The 24,684-nt window shown below is 66.2% G+C and overlaps 1 protein-coding gene across 4 annotated transcripts; it reads right to left on the bottom strand.

Annotated features, from left to right (window-relative positions):
• Window positions 1-2,810: 2,810 nt before the first annotated feature.
• LOC119509653 (adhesion G protein-coupled receptor B1-like) lies at window positions 2,811-20,799 on the bottom strand. Of its 4 annotated transcripts, none has more exons than XM_037803645.1 (10): window positions 20,635-20,799; window positions 18,551-18,636; window positions 16,976-17,074; window positions 13,512-13,683; window positions 10,284-10,379; window positions 9,019-9,073; window positions 5,383-6,050; window positions 4,410-4,445; window positions 4,138-4,242; window positions 2,811-3,430 (listed from the first exon to the last, which is right to left on the bottom strand). In XM_037803645.1, exons 1-10 carry the CDS (start codon window positions 20,767-20,769, stop codon window positions 3,230-3,232), a joined length of 1,653 nt encoding a protein of 550 aa, XP_037659573.1. In that variant the 5' UTR covers window positions 20,770-20,799; the 3' UTR covers window positions 2,811-3,229. The 4 variants fall into 4 exon arrangements, with proteins under 4 accessions (XP_037659573.1, XP_037659574.1, XP_037659575.1 ...); XM_037803646.1 differs by having other exon boundaries at window positions 2,811-3,427; window positions 20,635-20,793; XM_037803647.1 differs by having other exon boundaries at window positions 9,034-9,073; window positions 20,635-20,792.
• Between the last annotated feature and the right edge of the window lie 3,885 nt (window positions 20,800-24,684).

The raw sequence follows: 24,684 nt of genomic DNA, 5'->3' as shown, positions 1-24,684 counted from the left end.
CATCCATCCACCCTTCCTCCCATCCATTCATCCATCCACCCATCCTCCCATCCATTCATCCATCCTTCACTCCATCCATCCATCCACTCACCCACCCACCCATCCATCCATCCTTCACTCTCTCCATCTATCCATCCACCTACCCATCCATCCATCCATCCACCCTTCCCCCCATCCATTCATCCATCTATCCATCCATCCGTCCACCCATCCATCCATCCATCCATCCTCCAGATAGTCCCATTCTGTGGGAGATGGGAACTAGTGAAATCCTGATTTCCAATCCTGTAACCACCAGCACCAGCACCAAAACCACTGTCCCCACCCCCATCACTGTCACGATCACCACCACCAACTCATGGCCCCGGGGCTACTGGCCCCACCCACACAGGGCTCACTGGCCAAGGGCAGAGCAGAGCAGGCCTGGGTTTTGTCAGACCTCATGGGATGATCCCTGGCTGCTTCCTGCGCTGACAGGCAGGGAGTGGACAGCACTTCTGTGATGACTCACAGCGAGAGGCTTGTGTGAGCATCAAGCAGCTGTGAAGCTGGAGCTGAGGCAGGGAACTGGAGATGTGCCCTCTGTTGGTCTAGACACGTCCTTCTTGGAGACAAGGGCTGGGATGCACAACAACTGGACCCTGGCCACAGACTGACCGCTGACCCTGGTCACACTCTGAGCCCTGACTTTGGTCATAGACTGAGCCCTGATCCTGGTCACATGCTGAGCTCTGACCCTGGTCACACACTGAGCTGAGCCCTGACCTTGTTCACTTGTGATCCTTGTGTGACAGGTAGTGCTGGGTGTGAGGTGAGGGAGTGGGGTGAGTGAGCTGAGCAAGCACCTGCTCCTCCACAAGGGCAGAGGTGAGCCCTCAGGGAGCTCCAGGCTCCTGCCCAGTGCTCTCTGCTGCCTTCACAGGAGGGGATCTGAGGCCTCAGGACTTTCTCCCTGGGGCCACCTCTTCCCAGGTGCCCTCCCAGGTTCCTTCTCAGTAACAGCTCAGGATGAAGTGGGACCACAGTGCTCAGCCCCTTGCCCGAACCCTGGAGTCAGATGGGGTTGGAATGCAGGATCTCTTGGTTTAGAAACACAACTGGGCACATGTGACATTTCACTGGAACCCAGGAGGGGTCGTGATAAAATATATTAACATCCACAGTGAACGTACGAGCACATTCACTGCGGGGTCAAATGATCTGTAACAAGCTTTGGTCTGGGTCAGATTTTGCCACCAAATCTCTCACAAAAAGTTTGGTTCTTAGAGGGGTCAGAATTGTGGCTGCAGGAGCCAGTTCTGAGCTGCGCGCTGGGCTGGGGGGCTTCGTGCCCGCCCCCCTCGGCTGCTGCAGGGTTGGCACCCAACCCCCTACCCACTCGCTATCCACCCCCTCAGCATGGCCACCTGTGGTCCCCTGAGGCCACTCACAGTCATGGCCACCAGCCACCTGTGGCCACCCAGTCATCTGTGGTCACTCAGTTGTTCGGTCACCTGTGGTCACCTGTGTTTACTTGTCACCACTTGGACATTCACAGTCACCTGTGTCACTCAGTCACCCATGGTCCCTCTTGGTTGCCCATGGTCACTCAGTCACTTGGCATCACCTGTGGTCAGTCACCTGGTCACCTGTGGCCACCTGTGGTCACTCAGTCACTTGGCATCACCTGTGGTCAGTCACCTGGTCACCTGTGGCCACCTGTGGTCACTCAGTCACTTGGCATCACCTGTGGTCAGTCACCTGGTCACCTGTGGCCACCTGTGGTCACTCAGTCACTTGGTCACCTGTGGCCTCTCATGGACATTCGCACAGAAGGCCACACCTACCAAGCCCCTTCCCCCTCCCCACCTGCTGGCAGGACTGTGCGCAGGTGGGGGCGGGGGAGGGGTGGATGTCACATTCACATCCACAGGCAATGACACCACCGGAGCCAAGCCCCACACCGTGGGGACACCCCGTCAGCCTCCCCAGTTACGGCTGGGCATGGCATTGTTTTCTGTTTGACTTGCACATGCGGGAACACAATCTGGGGGGAGGGGGCTGGGCCCTCCACGTGGCCGGCGCTGCATACCTCTGTGGGGGCGGTGGCCTCCGTCCACAGCCTCCCGGGGCCACTCCGGTTAGCTGGGTGTGGGGGCGCGTTTCCCCTAGTCCTGGAGCGCCCCTGGGGTGGGGTCTGGGGACAGGGGACTCGGCTCACGCGGCCCCCACCCTCGGCCTCCCAGCCAGGCTCGTGCGGAGGCTCAGGCCGCCCCCTGCCGGCACCGCGGAGAACAGCGGGGGATAGCATTTCCCGGCTGGAGCCGGCTCAGAAACGGGGCCCAGGGGTAGGGGGCGGGGCAGGGGGGGGTAGGAGGCGGGGGCGGGGCCTGGCCTGACCGAGCGGCCGCAGCTGGGCGGGGACGGGGGCGGGCGCGCGCGGCTCTTGGCGGCGGTCCTCACGCCCGGTGGGGGGTGGTCTCTGCAGCCCCTTGGGCGGACGGGGTCCCCGAGGCCGGGCCAGGAGGCACCCCAGCGCTGGCCACGCGGCATCCTGGGACCCAGGACAACCTCCCAGGGCAGGTGGTCCCGGCACTGAGGGAGCGGGCAAGTGGGGGGAGGCTTAGACGTGACCAGAAAAGGGGGAGCGCGGGGCGGCCAGGCAGGTTCCAGAAGGTTCCTTCATCGCCGCCCTGGGGGTGGGCAGCCTGGGGGCCCCTGACTGCCGGCCCGGGGGCCACGGCCCAGGCAGGAGGGCCCCCGGGGGTGGCGGGCAGCAGAGCAGAGCGGGGCCTTTGAGCCGTCGAGGAAAGCCACACACAGAGAGGACCTACGTTTTTAAGTCTTTTTATTGAAGAAAAGAAAAAGAGAGAAAAAATAGATTGCCCACCCCTGCTTCTCCCGGTGGGCTTTAGTCCCGGCCGTGCGGCCGCGCAGGTGGGAGGGCTGTGCTCTCCGCCTGGGTCTGGGGAGGGGCCCCGGGGCCCCGGATGGTGGGGGGGGGCTGGCTGCTTCCCGGGGTGGGGGTGTCTAAAAAACGGGGCCGCACCCCGCCGGCCCACTGTCCGCCGCGCTCGGCCCGCGGTCCCCGGGGCCCTGTGCCCGCCGGGGCCGCCCTCCTGTCCGCGCCGCGCCGAGGCCCAGCGCCCTGCGGCCCGAGCCGCCGCCCGCGGGCGTGTCCGCGCCCCTCCTGCGCAGGCGCGGGCCCAGCGAGCCTCCCTCTCCGCGGCCGCTGCCAGGCCGCCGGCGCTCAGACCTCGGTCTGCAGGTCGATGACGTCCTGGCCCACCAGCGGGATGGTGGCGCCCGTCTTCTCCCACTCCACGCTGCGCAACTCCAGCGGCGTCGGCGGCAGCGGCTCCAGCTCCTTCTTCCCCCACGCGGGCGCCCCGTGCGCCTTGCGGAGGCTCTCCCAGGGCCGCTTGTTGGGGGTCTGCTGCTTCTCCGGCTGCTGGCGGGTGGGGGAGAGCACGGGACAGGGCGGGGGAGGCGGGCCAGAGAGAGGGTGCAAACGTGAGTTCAAACAGCGGGGAGGGGGTGCAGGAAAGGGGCCCAGGAGAGGGGAGACGAGAAGGGAAACAGGAGGCAGGGGACGGGAGAGAAGGATGCAGGATAGGAGGGAGAGCGGAGGGAGGAGGCAGTTAGGGGGCACAGGAGGGGGTATGGGGAACACACAGGGGAGCGTATGGCAGAGAGAGGATGGGAGGTGGCCTAGGGACAGGCCCCAGAACAGAGCTGGGGAGCACCATGTGCAGAGCCAATCCCCAGACTCGACAAGGGCTGCCTCCAGGGGGAGCAGTCGGGTCCGGGGTGGGGGTGCCGGCAGCCCTGACGCCTAGTGCCAACGACTGCCCCCCTGCGCCCCCTCTCCCCTTCACCCTGGGGAGAAGGGGAGGGCAGCTCCCTGCCGCTGGCTCCTGCCTGCTCAGCACCCCCAGATGGCTTGACACCCTTTCCCACCAGGGGCAGCCCGGCCCAGGTCCCCAGCATGGCTGCATCCCTTAGGGACAGACCCCTCTGTGTGTGCCCGTCCCCCAAGGTCTAGGGGATGGACACTCTCTGGGAAAGGCCAAATGAGAGGCGTGGGAAGCAGAGGGGTGGGGGAAGCAGGGAGGAGGCAGCTGACCTAACGGCCCCCCTCCCCCCACCTCCTCAGACCTTGCTGTCGGGGCCCAGCGCCTCCTTGTCCTTCTCCGCGTGCTGCAGCTTCCGGTTCAGGTCCTGGAACATGTCCTGGTGCCTCTTCCGGGTGTGCATGATTTTCTGCAGGGGGAGGGGGCCTGAGCCGGGAGGGGGCAGCAGCCCACCTGCCCACACCTGCCTGCTGGCTCCCAGACCCGGGCTCCCACCCCTGCTCCTGCCCCCTCCACCCCCGGGAGGGCCTGGGCACCTGGCCCAGGTGTTTGGGAGAAGGGGAGCCCAGGACCCACCTCAAAGTCCAGCTCTGCGTACCGTGATTTCCGCCGCTGGGGGGAAAAGGGGTGAGGGTCTGTTTGCAGCTGGTTCCCACAATCCACCCACTTTGGGACCCAGCTCAGGACCTGGGGGATGTGGCTGCAGAGAGGTGTGCTCTGCATGCTGTTCTCAGTGTGCCCCCCTGCTGGAGTGCAGCAGGGGCTGGGGGGTTCTGGGGGAAGCGGGTGGGCAGAGTGTGGGGCTGCAGGGGCCCCGGATGACACAGTGACAAGTGGGTGGGTGGGAGAGGCCCATGGGGCCACATCATGAGGGAGCTCGAATATCCCTAGGCAGAGCTGGGGTGAACCCTGGAAGGCCCCCCCAGCCCCAGTCTCCTGGCCTAGCCAGGCCATACCCCAAGGACAAAGCAGATGAGCCTCTGGGCCACGGCAGGGCTGGGGGGTCTGTGGGGGCTGGGCCCCAGAGAATGTGGGGACCCAGGGCTGCATCACCAGAGGCCCATAGCAGGGGTGGGGGTCCCCCGGGGAGGCTCTGTCCCCACCCAAGCCCCACCATCCCACAGGCTAGGGGAGGTCTGGGGCCACCTCCAGACCCGAGTGGGTCTATGGAGGGGTGCGCTGCCTCGGCTCCGAACCCCAAGACAGTCAGTCTCTGCACCCCATTCCCGGTTCAGGTCTGGCTGGATCAGTCCGAGTTGTGGGTGCCGAGCCCCTCTGAGTGGGGTGAGAACCTGCCACCCAGGCCTGGGCTGGGGCAGGAAAAGAGGGGTCCCCCAGCCCCTGCGGCACGCTCCCAGCCACAGCCAGAGGGCAGGCGCGGCCCAGGGCACAGCCTGGCAGGCAGAAGGGACTCAGTGGCCCTGGTGGTCCTTTCCTGATGGGGGTGGGGGTGGCGCCTGGAGAAGGGCTGGGGCTCCCTGAGGCTGGCTGCCAGCCCCCAGACCCAGCGTGCGAAGCCAGGACCCCCCGCCGCGCCCCCCACCCTCACCTCCAGGGAGCTCATGGACAGGGTAGAGACGTTCTCGTTCTTGGTCCCGGCGCCCACGCTGGGTCCCGGGTGGGCTGTGGGCTCCCCCGGCTCGCCCAGGCTGGGGGGCGCCGGCTCCAGAGGGGGTGGGGGCGGTGGGGGCGGCGGGGGCTGGGCGGGGGGCGCCTCGGGGGGCCCGGTGCTGGGGGGCTCGCGGGCAGCGAGGCCAGGGTCGGGTGCCACGCGGAGGTGGATGAGGCGCGTCTGTGGCATCTGGTCCAGGTTGATGCTGTACTTGGGCTCCTCCTTGGCCTTGGGCCGCAGGGTGGCCGTGGCCGTGGGCAGGATCACGTAGCTTGTGTCCAGGGCCTTCTCCTGGGCCCGGCTCAGCTCTGAGTCCAGCTTCCTGAAGATGTCACCGTCGCCCACGAAGGACGCCTTGGACGCCTTGTCCTTCTTGAGGGTCAGGGAGTGGTTGGGGAAGTCGGGCAGCGGCCCCCCACCGCCGGGGTAGTGGGGCGAGCCGTGCAGGTGCAGCTTGGAGACGTTGGCTGGGAGGCTGTTGAAGTTGGAGGGCGGCGGTGCCTTGGCATGGGCCAGCTTCAGCTTCTCCTCCTCGGGCACGGACGGCCGCTTGAGCGTGCCCGTGATGGTGGCCGTCCGGCAGGCCGCGATGTCCTTGTTCAACACTGCAGGGGGCCGCGGGGGGAGGGCAGCAAGGACAGGCGGGGCGCAGGGTCAGGGCGGCTGCAGGACAGTTGGGGAGGCACAGGGCCCCTCCTGGCCCCGGGGCTGCCACCACCTTCTGGGTGACCCGTCCAGGTTCTGGCTGAGTGATCTGGGCTTGTGTCCCTGTTCCATCCCCATGTCCACAGCCCCCAAAGGAGAACAAATGACCAGGCCCAACAGGAGGCCGCCCCCCCACGCTGAGCAGCAGGATGTGAGGAGCAGCTTCTGCTGGCCCCACAGGCGCCCATGCTGGCCCAGAAGTGCAGAAGTGGGCCAGATGTGCCTCGGGCCTGGCTCCCCCCAGCAGGTTGTCACTGTCCCGGGACTCGGGGACAGCCACTCCCCCGGCTGCCCAGTGACCGTGATGCCCAGCCAGGCTGGAACAAACCCCAGGTTCCCCAGGACTCCCTGAAGCCCTGCAAAATCCAGTGCAGCCCCCCAACCCCATTGGAAGCACTGTCCAGCCTCTGAGCCTTTGCCCAGGCCCCCCTCTGCCCTGGAGGCCGTTCCTCCTGGTGCCAAGGCTGAGCTCCCCTCCTCTGCCCCCCAACACCCCCAGATGCTCTCTCCATCCAGCTGCACCGGGCAGATGCCGGTTCCCACGGAGCCAGCCCAGGCCCTCTGCCCTGGGCTCCAGCTTGTGCTACCACCCGCCCATTCACCCAGCCCGAGGCTGCCCATGGTCCTTCCCTGGCCCTACTGCCCACCCATCCTGACGGGCGCCAGCCCCATGCCTCCACGGGGAATGCCCCCACACCACTGCTCCCCCAGAAAAACGCCTGCTCTGCACAGATGTCAGTTTGGGACACCTCTGGACACCTGCCCTCACCCTGACCACTGTGCTCTCCCACTGGCCAGGCCTGGGGGCTTCCACAGCGCACCCTCGGCCCCACCCCTGGGTGCCTGCACCCCCCAGGCTGCTTTCTGTCCTCACCTGGTCAGCACTGGGCCCTGCAGGGTCACCCACGATCTCCGAGCTGCCCAGGCCAGTGGTCACCCACTCTCCTGCCAGGCCTCCACCCTCCCCTGCACCCCCATCTCCGACTGCTGCACAGGGGATGTTCTCCGGCCACCATCCCGGGTCCCTTCCCTTCCCCACCCCCCTGGATACCAACCCCTGCACCCCCACCTTCAGCCCTGCCCTCTCCCCTGCACCCCACACCCCACCTGCTGCTCACCTGTTCCACTGCGCTGAGCCGCCCCTTCCCCCTAAACCTGCCCAGGAGTCGGGGCCATCTAGGGACATGCCCCTGCTTCACAGCCTCGCCCCTGCACGTGCCCTTCTATCAGCAACCCCCTCCACCTGACCTCCGTGAGCCCACCCACCCCTCCCAGAGGCCCAGCCAGCCCCGGGGGCACCCAAGGGCCCTGGGGCTCCTCCCGCCCACCATGACCCTGCTCCCCATGGGCAGAAACGTGGCTCAGCTCAGGCCTCCCCAGAGTCAGCCCGGCCGCAGGCCTCTCCGCGCACTGAGAATAACGCGCAAACTTCTCGGGTCAATTGCCGCCTTCCCTCCCCTTGTCCCGCCCTGACCATCCTTCAGGGCCAGCCCACCTGCTGACACCTAAGCTCCCCAAGGGCGGGGTCCCTGCTCACATTGCACACTCAGCACCTGGTGGGGGACACTGCCCCCCAGCCACCACCTGCACACTACACATTCGAGGTCACCTGCCAGGCTGGGTGCCAGGGACCCCGAGCAGGTGCCACAGCCCCTCAGTGATGAGAACGGACTCGCAGGTTCCAGGAGCAGGTGCACACCTGGATGGGACTGGCCCTGCCCCCCAGTGCCCTAAGTGTTGGGGACACTTCCCAGGTAGGCTGTGGGGCCAGGACAGGGACCCGAGGCTCGTGCTCACCTCCCCCAGGAAGCCCCCTGGGAGCCCACGTGGCCGCAGCTAACACTCCCACCCAGGGCCCTCTCAGCCCCGCCTCCCAGCCTGTGAGGAACCCCCTCATCTGGCCCCGGTCGCTCTAGGGAAGGTGCTCCTCCGGTATCTGGGTGAAGAGAAGGCGTGGCTGCCGGTCCCTGTGCAGCCAGGAAGGACGCCACCTGTCACCACCCCAGCCAGGAGCTTGGCTTGTACAGTAGCGGTGGGGAAAGAAACAGCCCCTTGTTTCCCAACTCTCGGGGGCTTTGTTTGGGGTGGGGGTGTGCAGCTGATTCCCTTTTCACACTTGCTTCCTGGAGGCTCAGTGCTTGCCAGGAGCTCAGCAGTGGAGCCTGCTCCCTGCTGTCCTCCTCCCTCCCACTGATGTCCCCCCACTCTAAAAGTTCAACCCCCTCCACAGCCCCATGCTCTTTCAGGAATGAAATGGGATTGGTGATAAGATGAAGGCAACGCAGAACACAGTAGAGCAGGGCAAGTGGGAGGCTGGGGGGTGTGGTGGGGTGAGGCAGGTGGGAGGGGAAAAGCTGGGTCTCCAGGAGGTGGGGGGCACTGCCTGGGGGCCATGGTAGGGGTGCTGGCGGGGGCGGGGAAGCCCTGGTTGGGGGCTTTTCCGGTCTAAGAACCCCTCTGGCACAGAGACTTCCTTTGCGCCTGCCAAGCCTGAGCTCCGGGACAGTTGTCCAGAGGCTCCTTCTGCTCCCGTCCCACGGACACTGCCTGTGTGGGGGCGGGTGGGGTGAGCTGCATGGCGGCAGCTGGTGAGGACGATGAGCTCTGGTGTCCATTCAGGCCCTGGGCAGGGGTCAGCTTCGAGGGGCCCCCGTCTCCCATCTCAGACAGGGGCTCCCAGTAGGAACCCCCCCACTAGGGTTTCCAAAGCAGGGTCCCCCCGGCCTGGGTGGGCCAGGACCAGCCCCTCCCTGCAGGATGTGGGATGCAGGAGGCAGGAAGTGGGCTGAGGACAGACGAAGGACAGACAGACATGGAGTAAAGAGGAAGAAGCAGGCAGCCCAGGCAAGGGCCCCCGGTCACGCTCACCTGTCAGGCGCTCACCTGATCTACACGCCAGATCCACGTCCTTCTCGAAGTCGGTCTGCAAGATGGAGACCATGGGCAGGTGAAGGGGACAGCAGGGGCTGGGTGGCGGAGGGGTCTGGGGGGACAGCGGGGGCTGGGCGGCGGAGGGGTCTGGGGGGACAGCAGGGGCTGGGCGGCTGGCCTCTCAGCACAGGTGCCCGGCAGGGGTGGGGCTGGTGGGAAGGGATGGCACAGGGCTGGTGTGTGTGTGTGGGGGGGGGGGGCTGAGGGGCTGCAGGTGTGCAAGAGGCTGTGAGTTATGTTTGCACAAGAACCTGCTGGTTCACATCCACGCTCCACACACCCCCGTGGGCCACACCTCTGCTTGCTCTTGCCGTGCGTGTGCTTGGTAAGTCCGGCCTCCGTGCATATGACTACACCTTGGGTTTGCGTGCACACGTTTATCAGCTTGTGGCAGGTTCATGTTCACGTTTGCAATTTCTCGCTTGTGGGTGTGTGTGTGGGGTTCTGGCCTCTGTGCACACGTCTGTGCCTCACGCTTGTATGTGCTCTCATGTGCGTGTGCACAAGGCTTTGGGCTCTGACTCCGAGGGGCCTGTGGGTCTGGGGTGTGTGAGCCTGCAGGGCCCCTGGGGGCTGCAGAGGGGCAACTACAGGTGGGGGGCAGGCTTGTGGGTGGGTCCAGGCAGGCCCTGGGTGTGGACGAGCTCCCCTGAATGAGTGGGGTGAGCAGGAGGGCAGAACCAGGCCTGAGGCCCCCACTAAAGCTGGGTGGTGGTGGTGCGGGGGGCAGACGATTGGCCACAGTGTCCAAGGAGGGCCCAAGGGGGTGGAGGGGGCCCAGAGGGGGTCACCAGAGGGACAGGGTGAGGGGACTCAGGAGGGGTCAGGGCTCCTGGGGGGCCGAGTGAGGGTCGGGAGGGGCTGCTGGCCAGGCGGACTTCTTTCCCTGAGATCGAGGGGCTGCGCGAGGGCGTGGGGGGAAAGGGGGAGGGGATGGAGACACTGGGATGAGGACTGGGATTGCCCAAGGGGTGGCGTCTGGCCCAAAGGGCACCTAGGTATGCAGGACAAACTCCCTATCACCCCTGGAGCAGGGATGTAACCTTGGTGAGCCTCGGTTTCCCCAACTGCAGCTGGGGCTCAGAGTTCCTCCCGACGGGGCAGCAGGGGCCCGGTCCAGCTCCGGGCACAGAGCTTCACACCCTGAAGGCACTGGGGGGTGGGGAGCCAGGTGGGGGGCGTCCCGGGGCGCCGGGTCCTACCATGAGCTGGGCGTGGCCGTTCTGGAAGGAGCCCCCCGAGTCCCCGTTGCCCTCCTCCTGGCGGTCCACCACCCGGCACTTCACTGCGTCCTGGACCTGGGGACGGACGGCAGACAGTCAGCGGGCAGCCCGCGTCCGACATCTCAATGCCGCTGTGCCCCATGCCACGGGGCGGGGAAGGGGCCCGCCGCTGCGTGGAGAGCGACAATGACCCAGGCGTCTTGCCACCGCAGGGCAGGTCCTGCCTTCTCTCCTTGTCTGAGATTCTGATGCCCTTGCAGCCTCCAGCCAAGACCACGCTGCAGGCCGTCAGCAAAAACACACCACCAGGCTGAGGAAGCCGATGTGGCCTCCAAGTCCCCATGAGTCACCCACAGCCTCAACTTCCCCAAGCCCACCCTGCCTGGCACTGCCCTACCGTGCAAGGCCAGGGCCTGGCCTCACTCCCTTGGGCAATGTCCTATCCCTGGGTTTCCATTGGGGCCAAGGCAGTGAAGCTGAGCAGGGAGCACGAGCTGCTGACGCCAGCCCGTAACTAAGAGCAGCACACTCTGCTGAAGGGGATTTTACTGATCATGGCCAGACTCTCCAGCTGGGGACAGGGCCAATGCCAGCTGCAGGTCCTGCTGGGGGGCCACAGGGGGCTGTGCTGGCTGGTCAGCAGGGGCACCCACTACCGGAGGTGAGGCTGAGTTATCCGGGGCCCGTCCGGCTGGCCTGAGGGAGGAGAGGATGCTGCTGACCAACAGGAAGGTGGCCACCCGCCACTGACAGCTCCAGGCCTGGGGTGCCGTGGGGAGCAGAGCGCCCGACTCACGGCGCTCACACGTGCCATGTGAATGGAAGTGGGGGAGGGGTGGGGCCGGGCCCGGAGGGCTTCCCAGGGGAAGTGTCCTGAGCAGGTGGGGAGCAGGCACCCACCCCCTGCCCTGACTGTACCACCCACCCACAGAGCCTGGACCCCAGACCCCATTCCTGCTCACGCCAGCTACTGCGCTTCAGACTGCTGGGAGGGGCTCTGCGGGAACACAGAGGCCCAGAAAGGGCAAGAGAGTGGCCCAAGACCACACAGCCAAGCAGAGGCAGGGCCAGCTCCGGACGCTGGGGTCTCACTGGCCTCTGCACGCAGGCACACCTTCCCTCCACCCCTCGTTCCCCCAGCTGCTGGCAGATGCTCGCTACGCACTTCCTCTACGCAGACCGGAGCAGGAGCTGGGACTCCTAAGCCCCTCCTGTCCCCTCTCACCGGCTGCCACCACCTCCTGGAAGGCCACCTGGGCCAGCCTCAGCCCCCTCGGCTCTCTCCCCAGAAAACGCAGGCTCTGCTGGCTCAGGAAAGCCCTTGCTCGGCCACCTGCCGGCACATCCATGCTCCCCAAGGTCTCCGCCTGCTGCAGCACGTGCCCCAGCTGAGGAAGATGGCAGCCCTAGGCGTGAGCTGGGCAGGGCTGTGACCCTTCGGCTCCTGGCCCTGGCGGCAGCCTCCGTCCTCCTCTGTACAGTCTCTGCAGGCCCCTGTGCAAGGGCTCTGGGGACCTCACGGCCAGAGGGGGCCCCCAGCCTCTGGGGCTGACAGATCAGACGTGGTGCTTTGGCTGGGGAGGCAGGCGGGAGCGCCTCTCGGCCCTAACTGTTTTGAAGCTTCTGGATGATGTAGCTTCACCTGGGTCTTGATTCTCCCAAGAAATGGGCCCTTGCAGTCTGAGACACCCGCACCTTCCCGTTAGGGGTGCACCTGCCTCGTCTCTCTGACCGGGGCCTCGCTTGGCCCCTCCTGTTACCAGCTGGTCAGCTCCTCGGAATTCGCCTTCCGATGCTCTAACACACCCCTCCTCTCCTTTGTGGGAGACGGCCTCGACTTTAGCCTGTGACGGAGCTTTCCATTTTCCACTCGGATGTTTTTAGAGTCTAAGAGCTCCTTCTGCTCTCAGAGTTCCTCTTCTGTAGCTTGCTGCTCTCGTGCAGGAGCCCGGCGGGCAGCTGCTCACACGCTGTTGTGAGAATCCCTAGGGCACGTGGACGGCTGGGACCAGGGTGGGATGCACGGGGCGCCTGGTGGGGCAGTGATGCTGCTCTCCGAGGGCACTCGTGCTGGAGCTGCGAAGGCTCCTCTCCGGGCTGTCCCCTGGGTTCCTTCTGGCTGTCTGTGCTCACCTGCGGCCAGGAGGCCCAAGGCTCCCGAGCCTCTGCACCTGCTCATGTTTACACGGTGCCCAGTGAGCCGAGCAGACACCTGTGGGTGCGGCCGGCTCTGGTGGAACCACCTGCGTGTCAGGGCTTCCTCTCCAGCCCTTTCTTCTGGACAGAGACATCCAAATCCTGAAGGAACGAGCTGGGGGACTTGCACTGAGGGAGGACCAAAGTTCAGCATCCAGAACTTTCCGGCGTTCTGTGCTGTGAAACAGCTGCTCTGCCCTGTGCCCCACCTTCCAACCCAGACTTGGCTTTTTCGGACCTGCCGAGTTCACAACCTGTTGTCTCCCTGCTTTCCAGCCCAAGTTTTATAGGTGCTACCTCCTCTCCCGTTTTCTTTGTCCTTTTAGAACCTCCCTTTATCGTGTTTCCAGGAGGTTTTGGGAGACAGGGAGGAAGCAGATGTGTCCCAGCCAACGTCCCTCCCACCCACTCGGCGCCTCCTTCGGGCTCTGCTCCGTGTCCTCCTCCGAGGCCTCCTGGCCCCACGGCGCACACCTCCCCTCGCTCAGGGCCCTCCTGCCCGGGCTGCTCGCTGCTGATTTTGAGGCACATGCCCTCCTACTCCCATCGACGTCTCGATGCAGCTCTTCCACGTTTCCTCCTCTCTAAGACCAGACACGTCACTGTTGTGGATGGTTGCCACCTTCACGGGGAGGCCCAGAAAGTCCCAGAAGCAGGGATCTCTGCTGCTGTGCGAGGTAGCCTGTCCTGCTGCACCCTCAGGGCCGCCTCGTCCTGCCGTCCCCATGAGGATGGAAACCCAGATGGCTGCGGGGCCCAGACCCCTGGCCAGGCTGGCAGGTGCGGCAGGGGGCTCTGCTCTCAGGAGGGAACAGGGGCGGCAGCCCCGGTACAGGCTGGGGCTACCGTCCACTCAGGGGGCCCTGCCCTCCAGGGGGTCAGGGGCGAGGAGCGCCGACTACAGGGATGAGCCAGGCCAGGTGCTGTCCGCCCCCTGTCGCAGACCCCACCCCATTACCCAGCGCCCCGCCCCCCGCGGGCCCCCCCACCCCGTTACCCGGCCCGGCCCACCTCTCTCCGCAGGATGCAGTGCACCATGACGATGACGAAGCCCTCCAGCGAGTCGAAGACGGCGAAGAGGATCTGGAAGAGGGCGGAGCGGCGGTCGGTGACGGCCAGCACGGCCGACATCCAGGTCAGCGCCAGCAGCGGCAGCACCACGCAGGAGCTCCACAGCGAGGCCCTGCGGACCGAGGGGCGCACGGGGCGGCGGGCGGCGTCAGGCGGCGCGGGGGGCGGCCGGACCCCACCAACTGGGGCCTCGGGGCACGGGGCGTCTCCGCCCGCGCCCCCTCCACGCCCTGGGGCGGCTCTCCCTGGGGGTCCCGGCACTTGGCCTCTTCCCTGTCTGCTCCCCTACCCCACGGTGGTGGACACCCCTTCCCCGCCCACCCGTTTCCCACAGACCCCTCCGCTCCCAGCCTCCAACCTCCTCTCCTGCGGGGGGGGGGGCCCTGTGTCCAGGGTGGGGTCCCGGCCTGAGGCCGGAGCACAGCTCTGCAGCAGCCCCTCCCCAAGCCAGAGGAACCCTGGGGGTGCTGGGGACCCCCAGGACGGCCCCCATGGATGAGGCTCCGCTGTTAACAGGCAGCTGGAGCCAGGGAGGGATGGGGGGCCCAGGAGCTTTCTGGAGAGAAGGGGGCGGGATCCCGGGGAGCTGGATTGTGGGGAGCTGGTGGGCTCCAAGTTCCAGGGCCCTCAGACACCTCCCAGCCCCCAGGCAAGGGACCTGGGCCCCGAATCCCAGCAGAGGTGGCTGTGGGGCAGGGGGCATCTGGCCAGGCCTCTGAGCTCTGGCTCTGAAAAGAGACAGGCAGTGGGGGGAAGCGAGAAAGGAGAGAGAAGACAGCCAGGGTGAGGGGACAGACGACAGGCAGACAGACAGACAAGGCCAGCTGGAAAAGTCAGAGATGGAAGCAGACACGTGGTTTCCTCCTCTTCATGGCACAGTGATGCCCAGGCCCTCCTGAGCCCTCCCAGGCCCTCACCCTGCAACAGCGCCTCTGCGGCACCCCCACCCCCGGACCACCACGGGGCTGGGAACCCTGACCCAAGGGCTGTCGGGGGACAAAAAGGCAGCCTGAGCAGGCACCTGGCACTAGTGGGCACTAAGGGACTGTGCCCTGACCCTGCTCTTACACCTCACGGGAAGGTGACCATGGTCTGGACGAAGGAGTGGGCTCTGCCCTCGAGGGCCCACAGTGGCTGCGCGGTGCCTGTCATCGTCAGCAGGGTCCACCCTGCCACCTGCACAAAGGGGGCCACTGGGAGCAGGCGGGGCGGGAACTGGAAGGGGGGTGAGTGCAGAGTGGGACAGGCCAGGAGTCCCCAAGGAGCTGGGGCAGAGAGACTGGACAAGGCCCCCCCACAGCCGATGGGGCTGTATCCAGGGGACCTGCGAGGGCACACTCAGCCACCAGAGCTGCCAGCCCCCAGTGACATCTCTGTCCCTGTCTCCACCTCAGCCAGCCAAACCCAGCCACCGGCCCCTCATGTCTTCCTCCTCCGCAGCCCAGCCCTCAGTGCCACCCTGGCCCTGATTCTCCCCTAGCATCAGTGCCCCCACCCCTCAGTGACCAGGACTCAGGAGCTTGGGCCCCCGGACACAGGCAGGCTCCCCATAAACACCCACACACTGGACGAACCAATGACTCGCTCTGTGGCTGCAGCAAGCGCCTCCATGGCCCTGGCCTCAGTTTCCCCATCGTGGGAGGCAGCGCCCCGTGTTTCCTCAGCACCCCCCACCTCCCCCTGCTGAAGTTTCTCCTGTGGCCTCCATCTGTGCTGGGAGGTGGCCAGGTGGGGGTGGCAGTCACCCCAGCGCCCCCCGCCCAGCCCCTGCAGCTTCTGAAAGGTTTCTGCAGAGGGCCGTGGGGGACTGGCAAGGCTCGGGTGCGACGGCAGAGGGGGAGAGCTGCCCGTGCTGTCCCCATTCGCCCTGGCCCGGGGCAGTGGTGAGAAAGTGACCCCCCAGGCCTCAGCGTCTGGAGCACGGGATGGGGGAGGTGTTCTAGACGAACCCCCCATCTCCAAGTCTCCAGGTGAAGCGTCCTCCTGCCTTGCCTGGCGGGGGAGACTGGAGCCAAGGGTGAGTGGTCCCCGGCAGGACAGCCCCCCGTGTCCGACACTGGCAGATGCTGCGGCCCCTCCTCTGACCCCTCCCACCTGCCCTGCCCCAGAGCACGTGCCCACACGCCCCACGGCCCCCAACAGCCCAGCCCCCGGGCCAGTGCGGGGATGGCCCAGCTGTCACCCGGGCAAGGACAAGATGTCCCCAGGGGAAGGGGAGCCCAGAGGCTGTCAGGCCAATGAACCCCCAGCCCACCTGGGCCACCCCATCCACGCAGAACCCCAGGTCCACACCCCCACCCCGGGCCTCCCACTCCTACAGCCACGCTGAGCTCCACACACACACACACACACACGCGGGGCCGCTCTCCAAACACACACACACACACACACACACACACACACACGCAGGGCCTCTCTCCAATCAACTCACACACATAGACTTGCACACTCATACACACACACAGGGCCTCTCTCCAATCAACTCACATACACTCGCACACGCACGGCCTCTCTCCAAGTCGCACACACACTTGCACACACAGCCTCTCTCCACAATCAAGTCACATACGCAGATTCACACACACGCATATATACACATACTCTCACACTCGCAACCTCACATATACACACCCTGAGTCTCTCCACGTGTAAATACAACCACACTCACACCAGGCTCCTCTCCATACATACACTCTCACTCTTGCACGCCCACACACACTGACATGCTGGGCATCTCTACATACGCACACTCACATACCCTTGTGCCCTCTCACACACTTTCACATACCCAAACTCACAAATGCTTTCTTGCACACACACTTGCACACTCTCCAGGTACACACACACACAGGCCCTCCCGCTCGCCAGTCCCCACTGGGGAGAAGCTCCTGTCACCGCGGCCTTGTGGTGGGAGCCTCGGGCAAACCCACTGCGCCCCGGGTGCCCGCTCCTTCCGCACAGACGGAGGTGAGCGCACCAACTTCCGGGCTCGGGGACGTGGGGGCACAGGACGGGGGCAGCTCCAGGGCCAGCAAGTCACAACACAGCCCCAGCCCTGCACGAGGCCCGGAGAGGCCCAGCCCTGCCCTCTGAGACGGTGCTGACCCCGGCCACACGTGGCCACACGCCGACCACGGCCCCACCCCGCTGTGCTCTCACACTGCCTGTGGCCCCTACTGCCCCCCACCCCGGTGTCTGCCCTCCCACCTGTGTCCTGCACCCACCGGGGCCCTGGCGACAGCCTCTGCCCTGGAGCCTGGAGGAGGAGAAGGTCAGACGCTGGAGAGCCCGGGGGGCTGCCTGGACACCCAGAGGGGAGAAACGAAAGGCAAAACTTAAACAAAACTTAGCTTGGCATCAGCCAGCGTGAGCGGGAGGGGAGCGGGGCGCGACTGGAGACTAACATGGCGTTACTGGTGGCGTCGCGGGCGGCGTTGGTGGCGGAGGGCACTCCACACTCGGCACATGTGAGGGCCCGCCCAGGAGGGGGCTCGGGCAGCTGACTGCAAGCGAAATTACGAGGCTGAAACACGGCAAACGCTCTGCGCTGGCGGGAGCCAGGGGACAGGCGCCAGGCCGACGGGCAGGAGCGGCCACGCAGGAGCCTGGGTGGGGAGTCGGCCCCTTCAGCCCGTGGAAAGGGTGTGAGGAGTGGGCGCGGGGACACCTTTGGGAGGGGGTGGGGGTCCTCGGGGGCTCTCTTTCCAGCTGATGGAGGCTTGGGGTGAGGGAGCCGGGACCTCCAGGGCTGGGCGCGTGTGTGTGGGGCCACAGTGGGCTCGGATGGGACAGGGCTGGGCAGCAGCCCACAGTGGGAGGACAGGGCTGGGGGGCCAGGCGTGCCCGTGTCCAGAGAGGGTGGCACTGTTTGTGTCACGTTTGCACGAAGAATCAGAACCCCCGAGTGGCCCCCATCACCTCCTCTCTCTTGCCCCCATTCTCCCCCTACACCTGTTCCAACCGTGTCACCGCCTGGGCACTGAGGCCAGGCTCTCAGCTCCACGGAGCCCCGGGGGCCACACATTGCCCCCCAAGGCAGCTCAGCCCGTCTGAGCAGGTCCAGAGCCCACCAGGGACCCAAGGGTTTGTTCACCGTGGGGAGCAGCAGCTAGGGAGACAGAGAGACAGGACAGAGACACACCCAAGACAGGCACAGAGGGGAGGTGGGGGAGACCCCTCGACAGACACCACCAGGACAGATGTCCACAGACACATGACGGGAGCAGAGGTGGGGGCTCAGAGGGTGAGGGGCGGGCCGGGGGAGGGGCCTGTGCAGGGACCCCAGCGTGCCACGGAGCCTCTCTGTGGGGGGCTGGAGAGGAACCCAGGCCCCGGCATCCGCCCCCCACCCCGCCCCACAGTGCTGTGTGACTTCCAGCAAGGCCCTGCCCTCTCTGTGCCCAGGTTCCCCTGTGGGGGCCGCATCCAGCTCCACCTGCACCCTGCACACCCCTCTCTGGCTGACACCCCACAAGGACACGTGAGCGTCCTGCCCAGGGACGGAGAGTCCAGCTCAGGGTCTCTTGGCACAAGACGGCGCAGTCAGGGTGCCAGCGGACAGAGTCCTCAGCCCGGGACCCAGCCCCTGACGGCAAGCCTTGCTGAGGGGAGGAGCACCGGGGGCTGGGTGCCATCCTTGCGGGGCCCAGGGTCCCCTCCCACCGCTGCAGGGAGCCCGGCAGGGGTGGGGTCTCCCTGAGCAGTCAGCTTCCCCGTCTCTGAGAACCTCAGAGGGCTCCTGCACTGCTACAGGCCAGAGGGAAACACTGAGGCACAGAGTGAGGGAGGGGCCAGCTGTGAGCCGGAGAAGGCCCCGGTGCCTCAGGTTCCCCTCCTGCTCCGGGGCTCCCAGCCCTGTAGTCTCAGACTGGGCGATGGGGCCAGAGCAGGCTCCACAGCCGTGGATTCCGGGTGGGCTCAGGGTGGGCTAGGGTCTGCTTGAGCTGGGGGGGGGGGTGGCGCGGCCAGCTGGAGCCTACCCTGCCCGTTCCTTGAGCTTCTTGTCCGTGATACCGTCCTTGGACACCAGCCGGTTGAACACCAGGATCCCGATGACCATGTTCACCTGGGGGACAGAGAGGGCGGGGCTGGGGGGCCGGGCGACCGCCCCAGCAGCAGCCCCTCAGCCCTCCGAGGGCCAGCCCCCAGCCCGGCCAGGCCTGTCCTCCGCGCTCCGGGCTCCACCCTGCTGGTCTGAGGGGAGTGGCCTGTGCACCCCACCCCCACCCAGGCCCCCAGGTTCTTCTTCTGCAGACCGAGCACCGAAGGGGCCCCCTGTTGCCCGGCTGCACCGGCCAGCACCCACGTCAACTCCAGGCTCCTGCCAGGTGACCCTGGGTGGCCGCCCCCTTGCTAGACAACCCTGTCACTGAGGCCTGTCTCCAGACGCCCTCCTTCCCCTGGCTCTGCCATGTTCCTCCTGCCCGGGCAGCCCTTTGGAGATGGTAAATCGGGGCCCCGCCCCCCACAGACGTCCTGCCTGCCTTCCTCTTGGCTCCCGTCATGCTTGCCTTGACTTCTTGAAGCACCAACCGCACCACCTGGGCGTCACTGTCTCTACGGGGCACCCGTACCCCCGGGAAGTTCTTCTTGGTGTCTAAGCTGAGTCTCCCATGCTGCTACCCAAGCTACCGCCTAAGACTGAGATGCTGTTCCCAGGGCTCCCCAAACACCGCCTCCACAGCCCTGGGGACCCTGTGTCCCCCCACTCCGGTCCTCTCTGCTGGGACAGGGGGAGGGTCCCGGTTTGGGCCCTCCATCCCCGGGCCTCACAGTCAACAACCACGCCCCATCTCCTAGGTGCCGAGTCCCTGCCCTGCAGAAGGAGCCTGCTGGGGCCCCGAGGGGCACGGGCTGACCCTCCTGTGGGCCACGTCACTGCAGCCCACAGTTAGGGAACCCTGGGGCTCTGTGACCCCTGGGCCAGGGACTCTGAGCTCCAAGGTCCGGCGGCCGACTCGCTGCAGCCCCACAGCTCTGCAGGCTCCAGAGCTCCCCAGGGAGCCAGGTCCCAGCTCCACCTTCTACTACAGGGGAAAGGGGAAAGGAAAGTTCTCAGGCTCTGGTGCCAAGCGCCCTGCAGGCCTGACGGGGGCGGGGGGCGTCCTTCCCAGCAGCCTCCGTTTACCCACGCCGGCGAGGCACTGGCCACCTTCACTCGTGGCCTTTACCCATGTGCCCCATTTGACAGAACAGACCACCGGGGCTCGGTCCCTACCCAAGGCTCCCCAGCCAGTAAGGACCGGCCCCTGCCACCCCAATGCCTGGTGGGAAGGGGTGTCCAGGGCAGTAAGGAGGACAGGGGTCCCACCTCTGCCCATCCTCCCAAGGGGCCGGCCTGGGAGGGCGTGAGCCTGCATGGGGGCCTCTCCACACACCCCACCCCCACTGAGCTTGGGGTACCCCCACTACCAGGGGAGTAATTTGGGGACCAGGAGGGAGAGGGAGCTGAGTGGGAGATGGTCTAGAATCCGGATGCCGACCCCCTGCCCGCCCCGTCCAGCACCAGGAGGCAGGAGGTGGCCCAGCAGGGTCCCCGGCCGGCCCCAGCCTCCCCCTGCCCATCTACAACCTGGGAACCAACTGGCCGGGAGTGGTGGGGCCCATCTATGACCCTCTCAATGGCAGAAGGACAGCGGAAGGAGGAAACTCCAGAGGACACGCAAGGGCAGTGACTGCAGCCAGGTCGGGCCGCGGCCACCCCAGGCCAGCAGCCCAGCTCCCATAGCTCTGAGGGGGCACCCTCACCCCCAGGTCGGGCCTGCCAGCACCTGCCGCTTCAGTCGCCACCTGTCCACACCCCCCATTCATTCATCACACCTGTACCTGTCTCCGAGCAGGTTGGGCTGTACACAGCTGGTGCCAATAACCAGGCGGACCGAGCTCACAGAAACCAAAGGGGCACTGCCCTGACCCAGCCCCCGTCCCCCAAACATCCCAAACACCCCGAAGGCGGATCGGAGGTGGGGCTGTGAGCACTGCGAGCCCCGGGCACACCCCGAGGCCGGTGGGAAGCCGAGCTCAGGTCCCACTGGGACAAGGGCAGGGGGCCGGGGTCCCGTACCAGCACAACAGCGGCGGCCCGGTCCCACGAAGGCGTACAGCAGTCCCCCTCCAGGGGAGAGCCAGCAGCTGGGGAGAGCGAGAGGCCGTCAGCGCCATGGGGCGAGCCCTCTCTCCACCAGCCCACGGAGGCCATGGGGACACCCTGCCGCTCAGGAGGGGAGGCGAGGAGCCGAGAAGGGGCAGGAGGGAACCAGCACGTCGTAAGCACCTCCTGTGTGCAGGGCACAGCACAGTCTTCAGTTCTCAAACCTCGTCACCCCCCACTGTCCAGGTGCAACAGGCCAGAGCAGGGGTGCAGGGCTGGGGGGTGGGGGTGGCTGCAACCTGCTCAGCCACACAGGAGGGCCGAGCAGGGAGATGCGGACAGCCTGACATGCCCTCCTTTCCGCCTCGCCCACCTCCTCTTCCAGTCTCTCTGCAGCCCCTCCCCAGTCTCCTCCTAAAACGCTCACCTCCGGAAGCAGTACCTAAATGTTGGGCTGGCCCCCCACTTTACCCCTCTGCCTGCCCTTCCACCTCAGCATCTGGCCCTTCACTCACACATCTGGCCCAGTGAAGGTCCTCTGCCTCATATAGTCTCCCCATGCTGACAAACGAACTCCTCTTCAAACTTCAGAACCCTACATTAATGCCCCTCTGCTATGAAATCCTCCCTGCTCCACCCCCAGTCCCTAGACACTTTTCCTTTTATCCCTGGGGAAGGTGTCTGTTTCCCTCCCAGCACTCACTCCACGTGCCCATGTCTTCATCCACGCCCCCTCTCAACACTGCCCAGACTGAGAGGTGCTACAAGGCCTGGCCACAGCCTGCCTTGGGCTCCACAGTGAACCAAGTCCTCTGGTGCTCTCTATCTCCCTCTCCCCTTCCCCCCATCCTCCTCTCCCTGCCTCAGGAAACTCACCATCTCTAGGATAAACCCCAAATTTCCTTGGCATTTGACCACCCAGAGCCTCAGTGACTCTATCTGCAAATGGGGCCCCTTGCCCCGCCATTTCTCCCTGGGGCGCCCTGCTGTGGGGAGCACCCCCACTGTGCCTAGTTGCCTGAGCTCTCACCAACCAAGCACAGGGGTGGGCGTGTCCTCATGCAGATGGGGAAACTGAGACTCAGAAGAGGCTAACAGATCTGTCCAAGGCACCTGGACAGGTGGGGCGGCTCTGAGGGCTCCACAGGCCCATCAGCCCGGGGAGGAGCTGGTGGATCAGGAAAGAACTGCCTAACCGGGGAGGAGCTGGCTGAATGGGGAGGAGCTGGCTGAATGGGGAGGAGCTGGCTGATGCCAGGAAGGAAGCTGCCCGCAGAGCCCACGGCTCAGCCCCTGGCTCCCGGTGCCCCCTGTCCAAGCCCTGGCTTTCCCATCTGTGAGACAGGGTGCCAGCGAGAGGGCACAGGGGTCTCGGGCAGCTCCCCCGTGGGGCTGTCGCCACACCCCAGGCTGCCCGACTCACTAGTTCATGGTGCTGTACCTTTGGCCTTGGTGAAGCCCACGGAATGGCCACGCCAGTGGCAGGAGCCCTGGAGAAAGATCGGAAAGAAAGGGTCACCGTCCCACAGCTGCAGAGCCTGCCGGAGGAGGGGCCCAGGAGGGGGCCAGGAACCTGCAGGCGCCCAGTTGAACTCGAATTTCAGACCAACGAGGAGTAACTTGGTAGCACCCGGAATCCTTCACGTCACACGAGGCCTGCTTACGCTAAGAGCGGCTGCTCGTTCACGAACAACGGTGACTGCAACTGGGCCTGCCGCACTGCAATCTGGTGGGCGGGTGCGGGGGCCCGGAACGGCCCCTTCCCGGGGGGCGCCCGGGGACTGGGAATGGCGGAGGAGACGGGCTGCAAGGGCAGGTCGAGGGCCCGGAGGCTGTGGGGAGAGGCCCCCCAGCCCGCCCGCCCCTGCCCCGCTCACCCCAGCCCAGGCAGAGGAAGCGCTTGCGGATGAGGCGGTTGCGGAGGTGGCCGGTGACGGCCATGTAGGACTGCCAGGCCTCGGTGAGCACCCAGCAGAAGGACGAGAGGAAGAAGAAGTGCAGGAAGGCCGGCCACCAAGCGTGCACACCACCTGGGGGGGGCGAGGGATGCTGGGCGCGGGCGCACACCTGGTCCCCCGGGCCCCCAAGGGCCGAGGCGGGGGAGGCCCAGCGCTCCCGGTGTCCTCGGCAGGAATCAACCCGGGGTCACCCCCTCCGGTGGCCTGAGGCCGGCTGGCAAATGCCAGGACACGCCCCTCCCCCGCCTTCCATGGCCGCCTGCGTAGATGACACAGGCAGGGGCCCCCCCACGAGCTGCCCATTACAACCCACCCATTCACCCGAGGCCCAGAGAGGGCAAGTCACAAACCCCCAGCCACACAGCAAGTCCAGCCCAGCTCGGACAGTGCCTGCCCCCCTCAGCCTCTCTGTCTGACTGCAGCCCCTCCTCCCCTGGAATTAGGGTGCAGCCCTCTGGAAAGCACGGGTTCCCACCTGGAGAATCGAGAGGGTGACCAGGGTCAGGGGTGCGTGGAGACCACGGTGGGTATGTGGATGGGCCACACCACGTCCTGCCCCACCCATGGGCACGAGGGACCCAGGGGGGGCACCTGCAGCACTAGGTCAGTCTCAGGGGCTGGGGGCACCAAGCTGGCCGACCCTAAGAGAAGGTCTCCACTGCCCCCTGGCCCTAGGGGCACTGCTGTGAGAGCAGAGCAGGGAGTGGCGAGCGGGGGACCCGGCTGACAGTACCCGAGGCCGCATGGCTCTGGGCGGCCTGCACACTGGCCCCACTGGGGACGCCGGGACGTGTGCAGGAGGACGGCCACTTACCTTGTTGCGGGTCTGGGTCTGCCCGATGAGGATGACGCGTTGGAGGAGATGATGAGAGGCAGAAGTTGATGAGGATGACGGACCGCTCGGAGCGGATGTACCTGTGCGGAGGGTGGGGCCTGGGGCCTCGGCTTCGGGGGAACTGGGGTCCTGCGCCGGCACCGAGGCCAGGACCCCACTCCTCCCTGCAGTCACTGCCGCCACCACCCCGTCATAGCCACACCCCCCTGCCACCATGGCTGCCACCACTGTCACCCCACCACCGTCACCCCAACATCAATGCCACACCCCAAATCATGCCCCATGGCCAGGTTTGGGGGGTCACTGGTGACCTGAGCACAGTGGCCCCTCCTGCGGGTGGCTGGTCCTTGGAGATGCCTCCCCTTGGGCAAACCCCCTCCCTGTCACTCCACCCCTCTCCCAGCTGCCAGCCCCGCCCGCCCGTGTGGTCCTCTCAGGCAGGTCCTTTGGGCTGTTTGAATCCTGGCTCTGCCGTGTGACCCTGGGCAAGTGCCTCAGTTTCTCCACTGTCAGGTGAGGGGTGGGTGAGCTGCCAGCACCTGCGGCTCCAGGCTCTGGGTGAGATGGTGAGAAGAGGCCCCGGGAACCAGCGCATCCGCGGGCACGGCGGGGGCGGGGGGCGGAGCTGCGGGCCCTGCTGGCTGCGCCTGGGTGCAGGGAGCCTCCCTGTCTGGTCCCCACTCTCACAAGTGCCGTTGGGAGGGCCCTGCCCGCAGCTCGCAGGGGCACCCCTGATCCCAGAGCTCAGGAAAGGGGACACTTGGAGAGCTGCAGGCTCAAACCTCAGCACGGCCAGCACGTGCCGCCCACCTCCCTTCTCCAGGTGGGGAAACTGAGGCCCAGAGCGGGGCTCACAGAGCAGCCAAGCACAAGCGGGAGAGTCAGGCCTGCAGAGGGTCACACAAGGGCCAGACGCAATGGCGGGGGAGACGAAACAGGGTGAGGCATTTCGGGACCCTGCCATGCTCTGCCCTTGGGGGCACGGGGACAGACAGAGCCGCCCAGTCATCAGGACAAGCCAGCCCGGAGCCCCCTCCCAGCCAGCCCATCGATCCCTGCCCGACCTCGGGGCGCAGCCCAATGATCGATGGCCGACAGTGGCTGAGGCGGCACTGCCCGCCCGGATGTCCCCGGCCAAGCCCCAGCAGGCAGTGACCTCAGTTCACCCTCTGTTCCCCGGTTCTGTTCAGTGGGGCGCAAAGCAGGGCCCTGGGCTGGGGAGAGGGGCCC

This window comes from Choloepus didactylus, chromosome 14 (genome assembly GCF_015220235.1).
Source record: "Choloepus didactylus isolate mChoDid1 chromosome 14, mChoDid1.pri, whole genome shotgun sequence".
NCBI lineage: Eukaryota > Metazoa > Chordata > Mammalia > Pilosa > Megalonychidae > Choloepus > Choloepus didactylus.
The sequence above is the reverse complement of the archived record's forward strand: the minus strand, read 5'-3'. Positions and strand labels throughout refer to the sequence as shown.

Excerpts from the sequence above, each read along its gene's own strand:
- LOC119509653 (XM_037803645.1), bottom strand. The coding sequence starts at position 20,769 with ATGGCCTCCGTGGGCTGGTGGAGAGAGGGCTCGCCCCATGGCGCTGAC. Across the intron at positions 18,637-20,634 it reads GGGCCGCCGCTGTTGTGCTG|GTGAACATGGTCATCGGGAT; the intron begins GTACGGGACCCC and ends TCTGTCCCCCAG. Across the intron at positions 6,051-9,018 it reads ATCAGGTGAGCGCCTGACAG|TGTTGAACAAGGACATCGCG; the intron begins GTGAGCGTGACC and ends GGCCCCCTGCAG.